The sequence below is a fragment of the Grus americana genome, chromosome 6 (assembly GCF_028858705.1).
Source record: "Grus americana isolate bGruAme1 chromosome 6, bGruAme1.mat, whole genome shotgun sequence".
NCBI lineage: Eukaryota > Metazoa > Chordata > Aves > Gruiformes > Gruidae > Grus > Grus americana.
The window spans coordinates 294,390-310,799 of record NC_072857.1 but is presented as its reverse complement, the minus strand read 5'-3'; the positions used below and the strand labels follow the sequence as shown (position 1 = coordinate 310,799).

Below are 16,410 nucleotides of genomic sequence, written 5' to 3'. Positions count from 1 at the left end.
CAAAGGACATGTAGTATCCTGATCTTAAGTGTTCTAGTATGTGATAGTGCAGAGATTTTGGCTATAGATTTTTGTGAAATCTGGTGTGCTTTTAAGCTGTAAATGACTGTTTCCTGGCTTTTGAGTGCCAGTGCTAAATATCTGTCTTTAAAAATCAGGTACTTGTGCTACATGTGCAAGAAATCAAACGAATTAATCTGCAACATCCTTGCAGATAAAAGTGACTGAAGAACTTTTTCCTAGATTAATATGGAATTGGAAGTTGTCACACCTCCAATCCCTGCTAGAGAAGCAGAAGCGTTGTTTTAGGAATCGTCGAATTGTGTCTTGCTGTTACTGCTTCCCTTTTTATTATGTCTATTTATTCCTGTTTTGGAGTTCTGAGATGGACTGTAACCATGCCATGCTCCTGCTTTTACTTTTATCTTCCTGAAGAAAACTTGCTAGTTCATGAATGTGACAAAGATGATATTCCAACTCTGCATCATATGTCAAGCTCACGCATTCTGTTCTGATTATCATTTGGAGTATTTGTATTGCTTGCATGTGATTCATGTTTTTAACACATACTTAATCTGCGTGGTCATTTAAAGCTAGTGCCTTTTGGAGATGGACACTAGTTTTGCTGACTCTAGGACATGATGAGGGAGGAAGTAGCAACCACCTTCTTTTCATGTATATTATAGCACTCCTGCATAAATTTTGGGGAATTTCACTGTGTACTAAATGGCTTTGTTGCCAAAGAGGACTGCAGTAACTGCCCTTTCATTGTTTTAGCTGTCTGAAATACAGATCCTCAGATTTTAGCTTTGGCTTCTTGTAGACTTATGAGTACCTGAGTTTTTGGAGTGTTAAAAAAGTGAAGACTATTTTAGGTTGTAAGGGGCCCCTGGAGGTTTCTGGTCCACCCTCTCACTGGAAGCACATTCAATTAGAACAGTTTGCTCAGGGACTTGTTCAGCTGAATGTTGAGTAACTCCAAGGATGAATATTCCACCACGTCTTTGGGCAGCTTGTTTAGGTATCCTCAGTGAAGTTTTTGTCCTTTATATTTAGTGTGCATTTCCCATGTTCCAACCTGTGTTCATTGCCTCTCATCCTGTTACTGTGCCCCCTCCAGGAAGAGTCTGATTGTGGCCTCGTATTAGGTAAAGAGTGACAGTAAGCCGCTGCCGTAGCCATCTCTGTTCAAAGCTGAACAAACTCAACTCAAACCTCAGACCTCCCTCACAGTTTGATGCAAAGGAATTCTGCCCAGCCTCTCATATTTTTAAAGTGACATCCACAGGAGCATTGGCTTTTTTTGGCTCTAGCTTTTTTCTGGTCTTTAAATTCTTTCATTTCATTGCTTTAGTATTCATTCATTGCGTTCAGGACTTCTTTCATTGCTGTAAATTTGGACTGGACCTTAATTTTCAGGCTGCACTTCTGCTCCTTTAGGACCGAATACTGTGACTCTGAACATCCTGTTGCAAACTCCATTCACATCTTACAACTTGGACCTGTACTTCTGATTTCCCTGCTTTACCTTAGGAAGCAATGGTATTCTGTTAATGCTGAGTAAGTCTGTATCTTTCTTATACTTGGGGAGCCCAGAACTGGACACAGTACTCCGGATGGGATCTCGCCGGGGCAGAGTAGAGCAGGAGGATTGCCTCCCGGAACCCGCTGGTGACGCTCTTCCTAATGCAGCCCGGGATGCTGTTGGCCGCCTTTGCCACAAGAGTACATTGCAATCTTACGGTCAGCTTGTTTACCGCCAGGACCCCGAGGTCCTTCTCTGCACAGCTGCTTTCTAGCCTGTCAGTCCCCATTGTGTACTGATGCCTGGAGTTACTCCTGCTCAGCTGGAGGACTTTGCATTTCTCTTGGTTGAACTTCATGAGATTCCACTCAGCCCAGTTCTCCAACCTGTCAAGGTCTGTCGGAATGCCAGCACAATCATCTGGCATATCAGCCATTCCTCCCACTTCTGTATCACCTGCAGACTTGGTGAGGTTGCACTCTGTCCCATCATCTAGGTCATTAACGAATCGTAGAATGGTTTGGGTTGGAAGGAACCTCAAAGCCCATCTAGTTCCAACCCCCCTGCCATGGGCAGGGACACCCTCCACTAGCCCAGGTTGCCCAAAGCCCCATCCAACCTGGCCTTGAACACTGCCAGGGAGCCAGGGGCCTCCACAACCTCTCTGGGCAACCTGTGCCAGGGCCTCAGCACCCTCACAGGGAAGAGTTTCTTTCTAACATCTAATCTAAATCGACCCTCCTTCAGCTTAAACCCATTACCCCTTGTCCTGTCACCACACTCCCTCCTAAACAGTCCCTCACCATCTTTCCTGTAGGCCCCTTCAGGTACTGGAAGGCCGCATGAAGATGTTAAACAGGATTGGACCCAGTGTTGACTGCTGGAGCACACCACTAATGAATTGCCTCCCACTGGACTGTGCGTCACTGATCACAACCCTCTGGCCCATCCCTTCAGCCAGTTTTAGGTCCACCTCGCTGTGCACTTAAATAACCTGTACTTCATCAGCTTGTCCATGACAGTGTTAAGGGAGACAGTGTCAGAAGCCTTACTAAAGTGAAGACAGATGACATCCACAGCTCTGCCCTCATCCACCAAGCCCGTCACGTCATCTTCTAATGGTTTGCACTGAAAGGGACCTTTAAAGATCACCTAGTTCCAACCCCCCTGCTGTGGACAGGGACATCTTTTGCTAGATCAGGTTGCTCCAAGCCCCATCCAGCTTGTGTTCAGTTAAGAGCTCCTTGCTTATCTGTGCAGGCCTCCTACCATATTTGCTTTATTTCCTACTTTTCAGGATGGCCCTTTCTTGAGCTTGCAGGAGGTTATCCTTGAGTGTCAACCAGCTCTCTTGGATCCCTCTTCTCTCCAGGACTGTATGGGATTCTTCCAAGCAGAACTCTGAAGAGATTGAAGTTCATGCTCCTGAAATCTGGTCTTGTGCTCCTGCTTTTTGCTCTGCTCTCTCCTGTTAGGATCCTGAACTCCACCATCTCATGGTCACTGCAGCCAAGACTGCCCTCAACTTTCACATCTATGACAAGTTCTTCCTTCTTGTTACTGGGTCCAGCACAGCATCTTTCCTTTTTGGCTTTTCAGTCGCCTATATCAGGAAGTTGTTGTCAGTGCACTCTAGAAATCTGAATTGCTCATACCCTGCTGTCTTGTCCCTCCAACAGATGGAAGATTTTGGATTTCATACCAATTTGGGAACTGCTTTTTTTAATGTGAATATTCATTTGGTTTATTTCTGGTGAAAAAGTATATAACCCTGATATAACTTGGCAAATATGTTCTCTGGATTTTCAGTTCTTCTTTTTTATAGCTAACATTTTGGTTTAAAAATTGAAGAAAATAAAAAATGTTAGGCAGAATTCTGTAGCATTTGATACAAAAAGAATATAAATATTTCCTCACAGATGGTGTACTAGCAGCTAATATCTGAACCTGTTCCTAATGCGTCTGACCTCACTGATACGGTTGTTCTCATAGTAAAAAAGGAAACTGTATTAACATGAGAACTGTTTACCATGTGAGGAAGTTAAGGCAGATGTGAGGGGGAAAAATCCAACTGAAAGGGGAAAAATCCAACTAAATCTTTAGTGAACTTGATTGAAAAGCATTTTGTAAATGTTATAACATGAATGACTCCAACCATTGCCATTGTCTAGAAAAACTTACCTGTAAGTACTATGTTGAGGAAAGAACTGTAATAAATAATAATGCTCTTTGTAACTTATGCTGAGAGAAAAATAAGCTTCTATCCTTTAATACTCTAGCAACAAGTTCAACCAAACTGGAGGATCTGAGTTATTTGGATGGACAAAGAAATACTCCTTTACGCACTTCAATTCGCTTACCTTGGCACAACACTGCTGGCGGAAGAGTGCAGCAGGAAAGTAAAGGTATACGTACTTACATCTGCATCTGTCTTGGCACAGTCATACAGTTCTTCAGTGGTTTTGTAACAGGGATGTTCTGTGATCTTTGTAAACACCCCCATCCCACAAAGTGTGTTTTTAGTGCTCCTGACAAATCACTCAACAGGTCTGAAAATAAGATGCTTGCTTACACTTTTTCCTGCATAATGCTGTGGTTTAGAAATTAAATGTATGGCTTTTAAGAAGAAATCAGTATATTGTTTATCTAGTTGTGCATGGGCAGAGCAGTGCAGATCATGTGAATCTCCACACTGAAGTTGTGCAATACCAGGATTCAGGAACTGTACTGAGTATTTGCTTGACTGCCAGATTTTATCATCTGACATTCTGAGAAGAGTGTACTGCACCTTAAGAAATACTATGCTGAATTTAAAGTCTTCAAAAGGCTGTCATTAGAATTCTGTTTTAGGAAGAAAACTGGTCTAATACCACTAGACTTATTATGACTGATATATACCTCGATATCTCTGGTGTTTTGAGTCTGAAAACAGCAGGTTTATGTTAAATGCAAGTGATATATGCACTTTTTTTCCTCCTCTTAACTCAGTCATTTGCAGGCTCTGTTAATTTACCAGTGTTGCAAATGGGTGATTTAGACCACTTAAAGAACCAGTGTCAAAGGTATCAGCAAAAGTGGTTTTATTGAAATACGATGTTCTAAGAGCGTGACTTAACAGAGTTTGATGGCAAGGTTCACTCTGTCACTTACTGCACAAAGGATATAACAATGATTCAAAGCTACCAAGACAAAATCTTAGTGCACTATAACACAAGGTTGTGGACAGTGTCAGTCACTTAAAGATCTGCAGTGTGTGAGAGGTCTCTCTGCCTCGAGGAGCAACTCGAGAGGTGTCCCAGCTCAAGGGGAGATGGCCGTGCCGCCAGGCTGCAGAGCAGGGAGAGCTCAGCTTGCTTAGGCTCCCATAGTTACGGAGTAGAGCGGTTGGCTTGCAGTCAAATTCCATGCGATGGGGAAGGTATGCAGGAGACTCCTTGTACCCACAGCTTGCTTTGTTCCTTGATAAATGAGTCTTGGAAAAGCCACCTGCTATTCATGTGTTAATCGCCTGATCAGTGTTCTGAGCTCATCTGCATCGACGCTGACTGTGCACTCTGCTCCTTTGTGGGTTTCCAGAGAACAGACGAGCTAGAGGAGTTCTTGGCCTGGTTACAGCTCAGGTCTTTGCCTCCTTTGGAGCCTGATCAAACCACTGCTAGTTTGGTCAAGGAGTCGAGTGCATCTGTCACAACCAATAACAATTAAAAGCAGAACAATTTAAGCAAATTCCTGGTAAAACTGATCTTGAGATTGTATATAGATGCTGTGCTCTCCTCTTTGATTTTTGTTTTTTCATAGTTGCAGATTAATGCTGAAACAGCATTTGTGTAACATTAGATTTGATTAATGAATCCTCAGAGCATTATATTAGTGAACATTATTACTTCTGTAAATTTTGATGTATTTTATGCAGCCACGCCCAAATTATTCTTCTCTCTATAAGTCTGGTCAGGCGTTTGCCAAATGTATAGATTAAAGTAATCAAATATGACTACACTTTCAGCTGTGGTGTGTAATTTCTGTTCTTGTGGCCTCAAAAGCACAGGAAAACAGAGTAGTAATATTTTTTTTTACATTACTTTAAAAATATGGGAGCTTTTAAAGCATAAAAATTTATTTATTCTCTGTACCTTTTTCTATTTCTCTGTAAATATCTTTACAAATATGAAGACCTGACACTGAGATGCTCAGCAGTGCATTCATTCTAAACTGAAAAATGTTTGGCACTTACCCATTTATAGAATTATTTTTGCATTTTTAAGAAAAGTTTTGGATTCTGCCACTTACTAACTGAAGTTCAATTGTAAAAAAAAAAAAATTAAAAAAATCCTCAAATTACACTTGTAGCTTCTCTCTAGAATTTAATTCACGTAGGAATTAGGGAGGTGACCTGAACCGAGCAAATCAGTCTTCATTGTTTTCATGATGAAAGCTCTAAGAAGTCTGATTATGAACGCTATTAACAAGGTCACTGAATGAACTGATCTTCTGAAACAGTACTGTTTGATTGCATGTCAAGTTTCTTCTAATAAACTTTTCTCCCTGCCACCTCTTCTCAGCTCGTTTCATCCCCTACAAGCCTCAAGACATTTTGCTGAAGCCACTATTGTTTGAAGTGCCAAGCATAACGACAGACTCGGTGTTCATTGGAAGAAAATGGCTGTTTCAAGCGATTGAAGAAAAATTGAAGAATACTGATCCAGCAGAGAACAGGGGAGCTGTCATTACTGGAAATGTGGGATTTGGGAAGACTGCAATTATTTCACGGCTGGTGGCACTTAGCTGCCATGGAAGTCGCATGAGGCAAATAGCTTCAAATAGCCCTAATTCATCCCCCAAAAGTATGTTCCTTTTCTCAGTAATTGTTTGGGTTATTGTACTGATAACAAGAGTCAAATGTTGTTCGCTTTTTGGCTTAAGGCAGTTGGGCCTCATCAGCTCCTTGCCAAATACTTGTTTCCTCCAGCGGGAAGAGGAAAACTGTTAAAATTATATGCTTTGACAAATACCTTCCACATAATATAGTGTGGGCTCAGCCCATCAAAAGAGACTGTAAAATGGAGACAATATGTAGAATCTCTTCCTTCGGTCAGGCAGCGTGTACCTAAACTCTGGTGGTAGCGTGATTTGTTCTCCCATTAGTTTGGAAAGAGGGAAGTGACGTGTTTCTTCCCCACTGGGTACCACTTTCTTTTCAGTACCACCTATTTTCCGTAGAACTTCAGTAGAGGCAAGAATAAAGCTATGGAGAAACTCATTCTGTCCTCTACTGGGATCCATAGGATTCTATCACCTGACCAATCCAGTGCCTATGTTAACTGGAAGGATGGTGTGACTTGTTTCTGCTACTTCCCCTGCTGACACTTCTATTATTATTATTATTATTATTATTATTATTATTATTATTAAAAATAATATAATTTATAGATATAATAATAATGGTAAATTGTTTATATTTCCTAAGAGTTCAGTCATATAATAACTTAGTTTAAATGAGTCATCACATATGTCATTTGCATAAGGAAGCTCTTCACATCAGCACAGTTTTGCTTTCAGTAATTCCAGTTTTGATCTAAAAGTCAGTTGAATTGTTTTAAAATTGTAAAGTTGCACATATATGCCTCTATATATCAGACCAGTTGCAGGCTTCTTTTAATGCTATTGTTCAGTTTTAATTTTTACTCTAGCAGTAAAGATACTCCGTGATGTTTTCCCATAAAACAATCTGCTATCAGTAAATTTGGTCTCTTTTGTATTTGTTGCCTTTTAAAAATAGGTGGTGACTCCTGTCAGGAGATTCCCTTAAGTCAGTTATCCCTGTCTGCTCCTCCAACAAGTGGTACCAATACAATGAAGACTCTGATTTGTCCTGGTGCTCCTGAATACCAAAATCAAGCAGGTGATTCTGTGAGACGCCTTGCTTCAAAGGTGAGTTTTCACTTATTAATAGATTTTCAGTATGTCAGAAAGCCTCTAACTTGGGAGAGACAGTCTGCTCTGCAAAGCCTCCTGGGCATGCCCGTAGTCAGTTGGGCGAGAACAGGCAGTGACCTTGGACACTTCTGAAAGACGTGTACATTTCATAACTGACGAAACCAGCTACCAACCTTTTCTACCTTTCAGGTTATTACTTGAATTCTGCTTGGTCTTAGAAAGAGTTACGTTAAAAATCTCACATCCGTTTTATGTGCGTATGGGAAGTTGGGATCATTTACTTGCAAAAGGGGACGTATGTTCCCTACAGGTAGATGTTCAGTGTACCTTCCAAAAAGCAAAATTCTGGCAAAAGAAAGAAGATAAAATGTTTGGTCTGTGTATAATCCATCTATATTCTATGATACAGATTGAATCTAAATGTAGTCTGTTTTCCATCCTCTGTGAGTCTGAAGTAAGCAATTAAAAGTTATTTTTGCATTAGATTATTATGATAAGTGTTTTAATATTTGCCTAAGTAGTAAAAATAATTAAAGTCTGAATTGCATACTTTATGCAAATAGACGTGAGGAAAACATGAGGTTATTGTTACAGTCTTTAAGTTGATGTGTATTATTGGGAAACAACATTGAGAGCCACTAAAGTACAAACTTTTTATTTACTGTGAACGCTGTTTTCCTTGTGGTTTGATTTCTTTTCCAAAGAAATGTGACCTATGTTACATTTTATTTTTAAGTAGTACACACCTTCGCAATAATCAGAAGAAAGCCAGTTGTCCTCTTTCTCTGTTTGCTATATAAGGATGTCTTTAATAGCCGTCTGTCATTTACTTTTGCCTAACGATGATCAAATTAGTCCGTGGGTCATTACAGTGTGTGACACAATGTTGTTAAATTATAGCTAATAAGTCACTTAGTTAAAGCCTAAAGTTATTTTTCTTGTACTACTTAGTTACTTAGCCGGTTACCCACTGTATCGAAATGGCATGAACTCACATTACTATGTTTTCCTGCTGGAATCCGACATTTTGATTTCTTTTCCCCTTTTCATGCCCTACAAGGTCAAAATCTATTTCACTCTCTTCCTTTCAGTGTCTCTGACACAGGCCATCTGAGACTAGTTGCAGAGTTAGATAATTAGTCTAACATTGAAAAATATTTTGTAGTGGAAAGAGAAATTTAGTAGCACTTTATCATAATTGGACTAACTAGTAACTAAAATATTGAAGGGGTAACACTTTTTTCTTTTTAATTCCCCAGGTTGTTGCTTATCACTACTGTCAAGCTGACAACACATACACGTGTCTTGTCCCAGAATTCGTGCACAGTATTGCAGCTTTACTTTGTCGTTCAAATCAATTAACAGCATACAGAGATCTTCTAATAAAGGAGCCTCACTTACAAAGCATGCTTAGCCTGAGATCTTGTGTCCAAGATCCAGCAGCAGCTTTTAAAAGGGGAGTGTTGGAACCACTTTCAAACCTCAGGAAAGGTAGGTTAAGCAGGAAGCGACTTGGCAAGTGAGTCTAAACTGCATAACAAGTGGAGAAAAAAAAAATCCAAGAATATGTATTTTAATGCTCTAAGAGAAACAAATAAACCAGAACATTCCTGGAGGAAGGAGAAACATACCTTAACTGTGGTAGTTGTTAGTAACAATAATAGGTAGGTTGTGAACAGTTGTTTCATGTTTTAAAATAAAATTCTATGAAACTTATTAAAGATCATGGAAACTTTTTCATTTATTTATTATTTTTTCCCTAGAAAAGTCAAGGGTAACTGTGTAGCTTGAAGGCTGGCACCTTTGCATTAAAGAATTTTGTTTTCAGATGCTTTTGAGTTTTGTTGTGCTTTTTGTTTTGTAATTTTCTGTGCCTCAACACCTGCAAAGTGGCTGGATTTTTTGCTTGCTTTTAAAATTGATGCAGCAGTTTTCGAAGAAAGTGTGTAACAACATGATTTTCATGCTTAAACCCCAACAAACTAGCAAACTCCTCCTTGCAAACAGCTAGCTTCACAGTGTATGCCAGCTTGAGCAGGTACTTGATATATGGCAAGACAGAGGAGATTTGCTTATGTGTGAACAGAGCATGTGTCATTCCTATGAAAACTGGCTTGCAGTTCTTGAATTTCGTTGCCAGTCAACAAAATTCCTGTGAAATCCATTGGAAAATCTTATGCTTACCCCTGGAATTTTCTTCTTTGACAAGTGCTCAAAATGAGTATTTCTAGTTTCTCAAGCTGTTGCAAAATAACCCTTTCTCCTCAGAACTGAAAGTGTAAACCTATACCTTTATGATTTTTGCAAATTGTAAACTTTTTTTGTTTGGTAAGTCAAATAAAGGATAAGTAAATAGCTAATAAACAAAAGCAATGTTAACTTATGGTTTAAACAATCTACATATGCCTTCTTCCCATATCCACGCATCTCTTAATCTAACAGCCTTGTTTAATCTTTTAACTCTTTTTAAAATCAATTGTGAAATAGATCCATAATAATAGTGCAGTAAAAAACACTGTTGTAAGTGATTGCTTCCACTTTTTGTCATTTCATGCCAGTGATGTTTTCTGTCTCCTAATGTTGTTTTTAATCTCCTAAATAATGCTTAAGTGCCTTAAGATGTATTGCTCTGCATAAAGATACATTTTTATTTCTTGATGTTCAAAATTTGGGGATGAAAATATTTCACTTAATAGGAGACATTGTATTCATCCTTTTCTTTTTTGTTTTCATACTTCAGAGCAGAAAATTCCTGAGGAAGACTACATAATTTTGATAGATGGTCTAAATGATGCTGAATTTCATAAACCTGATTATGGTGACACACTTTCTTCATTTATCACGAACATAATCTGTAAGTTTCCTCCTTGGCTGAAGCTCATTGTGACTGTAAGAACTAACTTCCAGGTAAAAAGACCTTTTTAACTTTTTTTCTTACCCTCAAAGACTAAGTGATCTTTGGTGCAGCTGCATTATTATGAAAAATACTGGGTTTAGAGGAATTCTAAGTAAAGTCTCTTGGACTTTTTCCTTCCTTCCTTTGTTGTTGCATGTTTATTTACAGTGCACAAGTGTGATATGGGAGGCCTTTCTTGTTTTGAATCACTTTCTTGAGTATGATAGTAGAATTGATAATACAAGAAGTGGTGAAATCAGAGTATCTTTCCTTGGCCTTCAAGAGTGAAATGGGCAAATGAATGATTGAAAGCTTAAAAGAAAAAAAAAAAGTAATTAGAAGCCGATAGTGATTTTCCCTTCAGTATTTACATGTTAGAGTGTGTTTCTGCTAGTATTAAGCTCTGGATTTCTACTTTTTAGGAAGGGATAAGCCACAATTCCACTATCTATGTTGATAAGATTGATTTCTGGCCTTATTGTCATTGATGTCTCTGCATTTCTTCATCTGTTTGCTGCCCTGAAAAAACCCAGCCTCAAGACTTCTGGTTAAGGCATTTTGACAGAATTAAGCAGCAAAGAGATACTTGCAGAAATCCTCAGAGTGTTTAAGTGAGGCCATACGGAATTCCCGTTTTTCTGTGCTGGACAGCAATGTTCTGAACAAAGTTCTGGTTTTGTTTCCAGCACTAGTCAGGCTGTTTTAAGATAGTCGCCTTCAGTTCACTTCAATTTAAAAAAGAAGGCCTGTCCGTTTTAGTCTTTTACCCTATCTCTGAGATAGGACCCTTTATCTATTTTGACAGTGCTTGAGATACAGCTCTACCTGTCCTGTACTGCTGCTTGACTAGGCAATCCTCATTCTCAAAGAGGAAAACTTGAAGGAGGACCAAAGTCCAGCTCTGTAGTAGCTGTTTCCTAATGCAATTGAGCGTGTATCTGGACAGAAGTAGGCAGATGGCTCCAGAGTTCCTCTGTGCACCACGCCGACGAGGTGCAAGACAGTGCTGATGTGAAGTTTAAACTGAAGGAGGGGAAATTTAGATGAAATCTGAGGAAGAAATTCTTCCCTGTGAGGGTGGCAAGGCCCTTGCACAGATTTGCTTCAGTGCGGCCTTCTGAGAGTTTGCTTCCTATCTCCCTTCTTGCCACTAGGACTGTAAGCATTTAACTGGCTGAGGAGCTTAGTTCTCAACTGAATTTTTATTTTTAACAATGGATTTCTGTAGTAGGGACTGTTTCCTCTCTGGAGAAGTGTGTGTCTGTGATCAAAATGTCTCATTAGCCTGAAAAGTCAGCTTTTTGAAATCCAAGTAACTACTTTAAAGTGGAATAGAGAGTTCCTTTTTGTGCTGTGAAAGTGTTGAGAAGTTTGTTAAACTCTTCTGATATATACCTGTCTGTAAGAAGCTTTAGGTCTTTCGGATCTTTATTTACATAAACATAAATGTGTTCTGTGTTACATAAACACAAATGTGCTCAGGTAAACCTGTTGAAGTGTCTGACTGTGCCATACTTGGTACTTGCCTTAAACTAAACGGGGCTGTGTCTGTGTGGATGGTACCTTTCTGGTACGTGGTTACTGGAAGGTGTAACAACCAGGAGATTCTGTTCTCTCTTGTCATTTATGATATTTCTTAATAAGTCATTCCTTCTTAATAGATCATCCCTTCTACCTCCCCCCTTCCCCTGGCCTGTCTTAGGGTCCAATTCTGGTAACTTTTCTGTTCCCTTAATTTTGAAGTGATCATTTCCATAGCTCATCCCCTTCAATTGCCTTGCTGAGTTTGGTCAGTAAAATATTTGAGATGTTCCTATGAAAAAATGATGAAACGTAGAAATATCGTTCTGCCTGTTATCAGGGGACAATATTTGTAAGGCCATTGCAGAGATACCGAATGTCTTTTTAATCTGTCTGGTACTCATTACAGAAGAGAAATATAGCAAAGATGCATTGTTAAGTTTTCAGTGCTGGAATACTGTAATGCCTATGTGGTTGTTTGGGTTTTTTCTTTCTTTTTTTCCCCTCTCTCCCTCACAGGAAGTAGTAAGTTCACTGCCTTTTATCGCAATATCCCTGGACAATTTTCCAGACAACAAAGAAATTCATGATGACTTGAATGCTTATATTCAGTACAGAATTAATAACAGCCAGGAAATTATGAACAACATATCTTTAAATGGAAAAGCTGATACAGCTATTATTGGGAAAGTGAGTAACCACCTGACCATGAGAAGCCTGGGATCTTATCTCTATTTGAAACTCACTCTGGATCTTTTCCAAAAAGGTCACTTAGTAATCAAAAGTGCAAGCTACAAGGTTGTTCCAGTGTCTCTATCAGAACTGTACTTACTTCAGTGCAATATGAAGTTCATGACAAACTCTGCTTTTGAGCGAGCCCTGCCAATATTAAATGTGGCACTGGCATCCCTACATCCCATGACAGATGACCAAATTTTCCAAGCTATTAATGCAGGCCAAATAAATGGTGAACAACAATGGGAAGACTTCAGCCAAAGGATGGAAGCCCTTTCCTGTTTTCTGATAAAAAGACGTGACAAAACACGTATGTTCTGCCATCCTTCCTTCAGGGAATGGCTTGTTTGGAGAGCAGATGGTGAAAATACCGACTTCTTATGTGAGCCAAGGTAAATGAAACCTGCAGTAAATCATGTTCAAATAACTGCAGTTATGTTTTATATAATTGGTTGCAACAATTGATGAAAGCAAAGAGTAATGTTAAAACACAAGCATGCCTAATTTTTTCTAAAATGAAAGCTTTTATACATTTAGAGGTAGACTTGACCAGAAGTATCAAAGGTTACAATGCGTAATTGATTTTGTAGAATTTGCATTTGACTTTGATGCCTCCATGGAGAAATGAATGTACTATGTTGCTATTAATATAGCAAAATTGTTGAGAGCTATGTGCAGCAGCACCTTGTCTATTTAGAATGCAGGAACGGAAAGAACAGATCATTTGGGCTCTTCTAAACATAAACATACTAAGACATTTTGTTTTATAATTATATCCTCTAGGCATTGTTTCAGTTTGTTCCATCTAACCTTCTTTGACTTAGCATGAATTAGTTAAATTGGAGACAATAAGCTGTTACTGTACATGCACATTCTCGCAGTCTGCATCTTCCATTTTTTTCATATTCTTCAGGGGTTTAGTTTTTTCATTTTTACAAAAGAATAAATAATGCTGACATTTAAAATTGTCACCGACCCAAGACTTCTCTGTGCTTTTGAGTGGATTTAACAAAACCAGTTCATTAGGTGGAATTATCAGGGTTGCAGACGTTTGGCCCCTCCATTTTCCAAGGTTGCTAGCTGCCCCTGGGGCCATTGAATACCTGATGTGCGGTGCATGCTCTGACAGAAGCTGGAGGGTTGCTTAGTCTTACTTAAAGCTTCTGTTTTTGAAAAGTTCTGTTCAGTAATCTCTGAAGATGAGGTGAGAAGCCCCCTGCAACTTCATCCCCCAGAAGACTAGTCTAATTAGTGTACGGTTAATTGCCCAGTTCAGCATATAGTCAGATTAATGAATAGTATATGATAACCTTGTTTTCTCAGGGTTATGACATTTCCACTGTTTCCTGGAACACTGACCACCGACTACTGTAGATGTAGAATTACTAAATAAACTTTTTATCTCAAATTTCAAAAGGATTCAGATATTCTGCTTATAAAAGGATTGGGTTTTATCTGAGGTACCTGTAGTTTCTGAGTGCAATGAAACAAGACAGAAGGGGAGCGGTACGCAAATCAGAATCAGTGTCCAAGGCTGCATTGGTTCTGACGTGGGCCTCTTGTGAGGTGACAGTAGAGAAATATTAGGAGTGTGTTTCAACTTTGAAATCTGTCTTTTTTTGCTCTTTGCATTATTTCGTTATGGAAGGAATTTTGTTGAGACATAATGGTATGTTTCAGTAGTCTCACAAAGAAAGTTGAGCTACTATGACAGCCATACAGATGTGTTAGGATATTTACTGAAAGTATATGTATAAAACCAGTTCTCTCTTCATCCTTTTTACTAGGAGTGGACATGCTCTACTGGCTTTCATGTTTTCTCGACAAGAGGGAAAGTTAAACCGCCAACAAACTATGGAACTTGGTCATCATATACTTAAAGCTCACATTTTTAAGGTAAAGCTTACAGCTTGATAGGTTTTATGAATTATTTATATGAATGCATCTTAGAGATTCTCCTCTGAGTTGCTATAATAATTCGTTAGAAGCTTTTGCAAAATACTTGGTAATGCTAACAAACAAAATTGTTACTTCTCTTTACACTGATGAGATATAGATATAAATAGTATTTCTAATCCTATAGAGAGATTTCTTGTTATATCATTTCTGTTAGGGTCTCAGTAAAAGGACTGGAATTTCTTCCAGTCATCTTCAAGCCTTGTGGATTGGTTATAGTACTGATGGACTGTCTGCTGCCCTTGCTTCTCTGAGAAATATTTATACGCCCAATGTGAAGGTAAGAAAATAAGCATTCATGTACAATCTGTGCTTCATTTGCCACCATTGCTGTAACTCTGTTGATGACTGTTGAAATTAATGTAACCCTTTAGAAGAAGAAAAGCCACCACTATGCATCTGTAACTGAACTCCTTTATAACAAGTCTTCATGTACTTTTTTAAGTTGTTAATTCCAATTCAGTTTTCCTTGATAGTTCTGATGGAAAGAAGGGTTTCACCCTGATTCTGATGTAGCTGTGCTCCGTAGCATAGATAAGTGTGTGGATGCATTTTCAGAGCATCACATGCACCACCTGATTTGCTGCGCAGACTTCAGCCATATTGTAGGGAATATTGAAGGGAATTGTAAAACTGGAAATACTGTGAGAGTGAAAGGATGTAAAATGCCAGAACTTTGCACTGTTATTTGTGTCCCTGGATTATGGATAGGGAAATCCAAGTTGACAAGTTGCAATTTTAGCCAACTGCTAAGCCATTTGATTGGAAATTTGCATGTACATGCTCTGATAAGTTTTTTGAGATTGCTTTTTATGCAATCTCATTCTTCATTAATGGAGTCAGTTACATAAATCTGCGGAGTAGTAGCAAGTCACACAGATGAAATTGTGGTGAGAGAGCAGTGAGTTTCAGGGGAGAGGTGAGTCTTCTATTAGGAGTACATAATTAAGAAATACAATAATCTATTTGCTAACAGATGACTTTAAACTTTCATATTGCTGTATATGTGATAAAGTCGATGTCTACCAATAAAATCTGCATCAAAATTAGGGAGCAACATATGAATATCTGAATCAAGATGTCAAAGTCTCTTAATAAATTCAGACAAATTTGAGGAAAAAATTGTTTTGTTTAATTTAAACTTTAGGTGAGTCGGCTGCTGATCTTGGCAGGAGCAAATGTGAATTACAGGACTGAAGTACTAAATAATGCTCCAGTGCTGTGTGTTCAGTCGCACCTTGGACATGAAGAAGTGGTCACTCTTTTACTAGAATTTGGAGCTGCTATTGATGGAACTTCAGAAAATGGGATGACAGCGCTTAGTTATGCAGCCGCTGCAGGTCACATGAACATAGTTTCACTGCTGTGTAAAAAAGGTGCAAAGGTAAGCTTATGCACAAAGATTGCAACATTTGCAGCCAAAAAAAATCATGCAAAGGCCTAAGAAAACTGTTGTTGATTACATAAGTATATAATTAACACACGTAGACTTGGGGCAGGGCGGCGGGGTAGGCCAGAACATCTACACAGACTTCCATGAAGTATTTTCCGTGTGCCACTTTCAAAACCCTCTGGCCCATCCCTTCAGCCAGTTTTGGGTCCACCTCACTGTGCACTTAGGTAACCTGTGCTTCATCGACTTGTCCACGACAGTGTTAAGGGAGACAGTGTCAGAAGCCTTACTAAAGTCGAGGTGGACAACATCCACAGCTCTGCCCTCATCCACCAAGCTCATCACCTCATTGTAGAAGGCTGTCAGGCTGGTTAAGCATGATTTCCCCTTGGTAAGCCCATGCTGTCTACTTCTGATCACCTTCTTGTCCTTGTCCTTCATGTGTTTGGA

The 16,410-nt window shown here is 39.1% G+C and overlaps 1 protein-coding gene across 7 annotated transcripts in view; it reads left to right on the top strand.

Annotated features, from left to right (window-relative positions):
- TANC1 (tetratricopeptide repeat, ankyrin repeat and coiled-coil containing 1) overlaps positions 1-16,410 on the top strand; it is a 98,623-nt gene that overhangs the window by 63,592 nt on the left and 18,621 nt on the right. For all 7 annotated transcript variants that reach the window (XM_054829104.1, XM_054829099.1, XM_054829102.1 and 4 more), the window contains 9 exons: positions 3,805-3,930; positions 6,085-6,366; positions 7,302-7,453; positions 8,719-8,950; positions 10,200-10,366; positions 12,396-13,003; positions 14,399-14,507; positions 14,725-14,847; positions 15,715-15,951. In XM_054829104.1, the coding sequence (XP_054685079.1) occupies positions 3,805-3,930; positions 6,085-6,366; positions 7,302-7,453; positions 8,719-8,950; positions 10,200-10,366; positions 12,396-13,003; positions 14,399-14,507; positions 14,725-14,847; positions 15,715-15,951 (2,036 nt within the window). The remainder of the gene's footprint in view (positions 1-3,804; positions 3,931-6,084; positions 6,367-7,301; positions 7,454-8,718; positions 8,951-10,199; positions 10,367-12,395; positions 13,004-14,398; positions 14,508-14,724; positions 14,848-15,714; positions 15,952-16,410) is intronic.